Here is a 7055-nt window from a genome sequence, read left to right as displayed (position 1 = left end):
CGGGCCGCGCAGCCCCCTCAGCGGATCCGCCGCCCGAGCCCCCCCGAGCTGCTCCAGGAACCGCTTAGCCCCCCGCACGGAGCCTCTTCCTCTGCCCGAGCCCCTCTTAGCTGCTCCCGGGGCTGCGCAGCCCCCTCCGCGGAGCCGCCCCCGAGCCCCTCCGAGCTGCTCCGGGTCCCGCCATGCGCGCTGCAGCCCTTAGGGAGCTCGGCGCACTCTCCCGGGCACGCAGGTGTCTGTTAGTGTCCCAGGGAACCCGAGGACATCCCCGCCCTCCTGGGTCCTGCTCCAACTCCCTGCGAGCCCCTTTCTGCCCGGGAAGGTCGGTGCAGCTCCTACGTCTCCGGGACGGGGCTCTCCTGTCCTGGGGACACTCGCCCCGGCCTCGGCCCGGCTCCTCGCGGGGCCCCTCCCCCTTGGAGGCCTTTGTTTCTTTATTTCTTTTTTCCCGTCTTCCTACCTTGATAGAAGCGGGAACTCTTCTCACTGTAGCATTTCAGGTGTTCTCTCTTTAATTCTCAGGCCGAATTCATAGATTTTCAGGATAATTTGAAGGTTTTCTAGGTAATTTGGTGGAGACAGGTGATTTGGGGACCCTACTCTTCCGCCATCTTGCCCCTCCTCCCTAAATGTTTTCATCTTTAAGCAGCACCTGGGTAGTTCAGTCAGTTAAGTGTCTGACTCTTGATTTAGGTTCAGGTCATGATCTCAGGGTTGTGAGATTAAGCCCCATGTAGGACTCTATACTGAGTATGTAGCCTGCTTAAGATTCTCTTTTCCCCACTCCCTCTGCCCCTCCTCAACTGCTCTCTCCTTCTCTGTCTTATTCTCTCTCTCTCTCTGAAAAAAAAATTATTCATCTTTAGAATGGTATGAAAGTGATACATATTCAGTAACAATCATGAGGTAAGGATGAACAACCAATACACTTACAACCATTCTATACCCATACAATCAGTTTTTCACTTTCAATACAGTATTCAAGAATTAATGAAATATTCAGCATTTTATTATAAAATAGGCTTTGTGCTAGATCCCTTTGCCCAACTGTAAGCTAATGTACATGTCTGAGCCCAATTAAGATAGGTTAGGCTAAGCCATAATGTTTGGTAGGTTAGATATATTAAATGCATTTTTGATTTATAATGTTTTCAACTTACGAGAGGTTTATCAGAACATAATCCTTTCATAAGTCAGGAAAGATCTATATAGCCTGATTAAGGAATAATTCAGTTGTTATATATGGAAAAGTGAATAAACAGGTCAGTTCATTGAAATCACTAATTAGTTAAGTAAATTAGCTGTTCCATTCATAAAATTCAATTTCATATTTCCAGGCCTTTGCTTTGGGTGTTTACTACTTTTGCCCCAAATGATTTGATCATTGCTGTAGATGATGAGTAACTTCTGTGTAGTTTCCATTCTTCCCTTTTCCAAATGGAAGTTTTTGTTGTGACTATGCTGTTTCTTCTCTACAGTTGTATACTAGGTGGATGAGTGGGAGGGCAGGTAATTTGTCCTTTAGTTTATAGGTGACCAAAGCACAATGAACTTGTTTCTTAGTTTGTACATAACCAAAATACAATGAATCACAACTGGACATAAATTTTATTTATTATTTTGTAAATTTATTTTTTATTGGTGTTCAATATGCCAACATATAGAATAAAACCCAGTGCTAATCCCATCAAGTGCCCCCCTCAGTGCCCTCACCCAATCACCCCCACCTCCCGCCCACCTCCCCTTCCCCCACCCCTAGTTCGTTTCCCAGAGTTAGGACATAAATTTTAAACGTGTGTCACCAAATACCTTAAACTTTGAGATGAACATACTAACTGGATGAGACACCAGGTCTTCTCTCTTGGGAAAGAGTGAAATATGTTCTATGTTTGGAAGGAAAAACAATGTTACTTGGTTAGTCAATGAGGCAAAGTGTATCAGATGTTATTTCTTTTCCCCATTCAGTATCCATTTTGTTCATAGTAATAAACTTTTAGCTGAGCTAAATATTACACTCCCAATCTTCCTTACAGGTAGGTGTAGCCATGAATCATAGTTATGTGCAATGCAGAAATATGTGGTAACCTCCAGGACCTTTTCCTCCACTGACAACTTTGCCTTCTCTCATTCAAATCTTCCTCCATTCTCCCATCCAGAACACCGATGCCACGATCTTAAAATGTAAATTAAATAAACCACATCTTCTTTATCCATTCATCTTTCGATGGATACCGAGGCTCTTTCCACAGTTTAGTTATTGTGGACATTGCTGCTAGAAACATCGGGGTGCAGGTGTCCCGGTGTTTCATTGCATCTGTATCTTTGGGTAAATCCCCAACAGTGCAATTGCTGGGTTGTAGAGCAGATCTATTTTTAACTCTTTGAGGAACCTCCACACAGTTTTCCAGAGTGGATGCACCATTTCACATTCCCACCAACAGTGGAGGAGTGTTCCCCTTTCTCCACGTCCTCTCCAACATTTGTGGTTTCCTGCTGTGTTAATTTTCCCCATTCTCACTGGTGTGGGGTGGTATTTCATTGTAGTTTTGATTTGTATTTCCCTGATGGCAAGTGATGCAGAGCATTTTCTCATATGCATGTTGGCCATGTCTATGTCTTCCTCTGTGAGATTTCTCTTCATGTCTTTTGCCCATTTCATGATTGGATTGTTTGTTTCTTTGGTGTTGAGTTTTAGAAGTTCTTTATAGATTTTGGAAACTAGTCCTTTATCTGATACGTCATTTGCAAATATCTTCTCCCATTCTGTAGGTTGTCTTTTAGTTTTGTTGACTGTATCCTTTGCTGTGCAAAAGCTTCTTATCTTGATGAAGTCCCAATAGTTCATTTTTGCTTTTGTTTCTCTTGCCTTCATGGGTGTATCTTGCAAGAAGTTACGGTGGCCAAGTTCAAAAAGGGTGTTTCCAGTGTTCTTCTCTAGGATTTTGATGGAATCTTGTCTCACATTTAGATCTTTGTGGTTTATGTATACAATGGAATATTACTCAGCCATTAGAAATGACCAATACCCACCATTTGCTTTGACGTGGATGGAACTGGAGGGTACTATGCTGAGTGAAATAAGTCAATCGGAGAAGGACAAACATTATATGGTCTCATTTGGGAAATATAAAAAATAGTGACATGGAATAAAGGGGAAAGGAGAAAAAATGAATGGGAAATATCAGAAAGGGAGACAGAACTTGAGAGACTCCTAACTCTGGGAAACGAACTAGGGTTGGTGGAAGGGGAGATGGGTGGGGGTGGAGGTGACTGGGTGACAGGCACTGAGGGGGGCACTTGATGGGATGAGCACTGAGTGTTACTCTATATGTTGGCAAATTGAACATCAATAAAAAATAAATTTACAAAAAAATGTAAAATTACCCCACATATAGAACATGCAGAGTGATTGGAAGAAAATGGGGTCTCAATGCATACCATGGACCACAGATGCCAATGAGAGCTCTGTGCTGCTTATAACCTGAACTTTTATATGAGAGAGAAATAATCTATCTCCATAAAACCACTGTTATTTAAGTTTTATGCTCCTCAAAATGGAACCTGACTCTAAATGATAGATATCATAAATATTTAGTTATAGTAGTAACTGTGTTAATTTTCCAGGGCTTGGAAGAACAAAATATGGCTTAAAAACCAGAAATTTATTTCCTTGTTTTGGAGAACAAGGTGTTGTCAGGCTTGTTTTTTTCCTTTTTTCATGTTTTTATCTAAATTCCACTTAGTTAACATACTGTGTAACATCAGTTTCAGGTGGAGAATCTAGTGATTCATCACTTACATACAATACTTGGTGCTCATCATAAGTGTCCTCCTTAACACCCAACACCCATTTAACCCATCTTCCTACCTACCTCTCCTCCAGCATCCTTCAATTTGTTCTCTATAGCTAAAAGTCTGTTTTGTTTCCTCTCTTTTTCTTATGATCATGTTTTGTTTCTAAAATTCCACACAAGTGAAATAATATGGTATTTGTCTTTCTCTGACTGACTTATTTCACTTAGCATAACATTTTCTAGCTCCATCCACTTTGTTACAATGGCAATATTTTATTCTTTTTATGGGTGAGTAATATTCCATTATATATACCACATCTTCTTTTTTTATTTTTTTTATTTTTTTACCACATCTTCTTTATCCATTAATCAGTCGATGGAAATTTGGGCTCTTTCCAAAATTTGGCTATTGATAATGCTGCTTTAAACACGGGGTGCAAAAAATAAATAAATAAAATAAATAAATAAACACGGGGTGCACATGTATCCCTTCAAATCAGCATTTTTTTTTTTTTTTTTTTTGCAGTTTTATGCCTTTATTTGACAATCAGCGATTAGTTCTCATCCACATTAACAGTCTGTAGATTTTTGAAAGTGGTGACAGGTACGTAGGTAACCAGCGTGTAGAGCTTGTTTGGTGAATCTTCATCCTCGTTACGTTTTCTGGACAACCGCACACGGATACGGTATGGAACATTCCTTATTCCTTTGGCCCAGACAGCTTTGTTGAGCCTGGTGTCAATGCGCACATCTGGAGTTCCCATCTCCTTCATGGCAAATTTCCGGATCTCTTTGAGTGCCCGAGGGGCACGCTTCTTGAAACCCACTCCATGGATACGTTTGTGAATGTTGATGGTGTATTCTCTGGTCACTACCTCGTTGATGGCAGAACGGCCCTTCTTCTTCTCGCCACCCTTCTTTGCGGGAGCCATTCTGCCGGGCCCTAGTTGGAAAGCCAAATCAGCATTTTTGTATCATTTGGCTAAATACCTAGTAGTGCTATTGCTGAATAATAGGGTAGTTCTATTTTTAACTTTTTGAGGAACCTCCATACTGTATTCCAGAGTGGGTGCACCAGTTTGCATTCCCATCAACAGTGTAAGAGTCTTTCCTTTCATCTCCATCCTCACCAACGTCTAATGTTTCCTGTGTTGTTCATTTTAGCCATTCTGACAGGTGTGAGGCAATATCTCATTGTGATTTTGACTTGTATTTCCCTGATGCCAAGTGATGTTGAGCATTTTTCATGTGTCTGTTGGCCATCTGTATGTCTTCTTTGGAAAAATATCTGTTCATGTCTTCTGCCTATTTCTTGATGTGATTTTTAAAATTTTCGGTATAGAGTTTGATAAGTACTTTATAGATTTTGAATAATAGCACTTTGTCTGATATGTCTTTTGCAAATATCTTCTCCCTTTCTGTAGGTTGCCTTTTAGTCTTGATGACTTTTTCCTTTGCTGTGCAGAAGCTTTTTATCTTTTTTTTATAAATTTATGTTTTATTGGTGTTCAATTTGCCAACATATAGAATAACACCCAGTGCTCATCCTGTCAAGTTCCCACCTCAGTACCCGCCAGCCAGTCACCCCCACCCCCTGCCCATCTCTCCTTCCACCACCCCTAGTTCGTTTCCCAGAGTTAGGAGTCTCTCATGTTCTGTCTCCTTTTCTGATATTTCCCACTCATTTTTTCTCCTTTCCCCTTTATTCCCTGTCACTATTTTTTATAGTCCCCAAATGAATGAGACCATATAATGTTTGTCCTTCTCCGATTGACTTATTTCACTCAGCATAATACCCTCCAGTTCCATCCATGTCGAAGCAAATGGTGGGTATTTGTCGTTTCTAATGGCTGAGTAATATTCCATTGTATACATAGACCACATCTTCTTTATCCATTCATCTTTCGATGGACACCGAGGCTCCTTCCACAGTTTGGCTATTGTGGACATTGCTGCTATAAACATTGGGGTGCAGGTGTCCTGGCATTAAGCTTTTTATCTTGATGAAGTCCCAATAGTTTATTTTTGCCTTTGTTTCCCTTGCCTTTGGAGATATGTCTATCAAGAAGTTGCTGCCACCAAAATTGAAGAGATTGCTACCCATCTTCTCCTCTAGGATTTTGATGGATTCCTGTCTCACATTTAGGTCTTTCATCCATTTTGAATTTATCTTTGTGTGTAGTGTAAGAGAATGATCCAGTTTCATTCTTCTACATGTAGCTTTCCACATTTCCCAGAACTATTTATTGAAGAGACACTATCCTTTTTCCAGTGCATATTCTTTCCTGCTTTGTCAAATATAAGTTGACCATAGAGCTGAGGGTCCATTTGGGGGTTTTCTATTCTGTTCCATTGATTTATGATTCTGTTTTTTGCCAGTATCATACTGTCTTGATGATTACAGCTTTGTAATTGAGCTTGAAGTCAGGCATTGTGATGCCCCCAGCTTTGGTTTTCTTTTTCAACATTCCTTTGGCTATTCAGTCTTTTGTGGTTCCATATAAATTTTAGGATTATTTGTTCCAGCTCTGTGAAAAATATTGATGGTGTTTGATAGGTATTGTGTCGAATGTGTAGATCACTTTGAGTAGCATGGACATTTTCACAATATTTTTTCTTTCAATCCATAAGCATAGAATATTTTCCCATCTCTTGTGTCTTCCTCAGTTTTTTAAAGAAGTGTTCTGTATTTTTTTGAGTATAGATCCTTTACCTCTTTGGTTAGGTATATTCCTAGGTTTTTGGTACAATTGTAAATAGGATATATTCCTTAATTTCTCTTTCTTCAGTCTCATTTTTAGTGTATAGAAATGCCACTGATTTCTAAGCATTGATTTTTATATCCTGCCACATTGTGAATTATTGTATGAATTCTAGCAATCTTGGAGTGGGTCTTTTGAGTTTTCCACATACAGTATCATGTCATCTGTGAAGAGTGAGAGTTTGACTTCTTTGCTGATTCAGATGCCTTTTATTTCTTATTGCTGCCTGATTGCTAAGGCCAGGACTTTTGATACTATGTTGAACAACAGTGGTGAGAGTGGACATCTCTGTTGTGTTCCTGACCTTAGGGGAAAACCTCTAAGTTTTTCCCCATTGAGAATGATATTCACTGTAGGCTTTTTCATAGATTGATTTTATGATATTGAGGTAATGTTATTATGTCTGATGGAGTTGCTGAGCTCCCTAAGTCTACACTTATGGTCCAAATTTCTTCTCTTGGGATCCCTGGGTGGCGCAGCGGTTTAGCGCCTGCCTTTG

General features: G+C 40.3%; 1 protein-coding gene across 1 annotated transcript; it reads right to left on the bottom strand.

The window, feature by feature from the left end:
* Positions 1 to 4307: 4307 nt before the first annotated feature.
* Positions 4308 to 4748, bottom strand: LOC144308586 (large ribosomal subunit protein eL31). The gene has a single exon (XM_077889320.1). It carries the CDS (start codon positions 4724 to 4726, stop codon positions 4349 to 4351), a length of 378 nt encoding a protein of 125 aa, XP_077745446.1. The 5' UTR covers positions 4727 to 4748; the 3' UTR covers positions 4308 to 4348.
* Between the last annotated feature and the right edge of the window lie 2307 nt (positions 4749 to 7055).

Source organism: Canis aureus, chromosome X (assembly GCF_053574225.1).
Source record: "Canis aureus isolate CA01 chromosome X, VMU_Caureus_v.1.0, whole genome shotgun sequence".
Lineage (NCBI taxonomy): Eukaryota > Metazoa > Chordata > Mammalia > Carnivora > Canidae > Canis > Canis aureus.
Note: the sequence above shows the minus strand (reverse complement) of the source record. Positions and strands in the feature narration are given on the sequence as shown.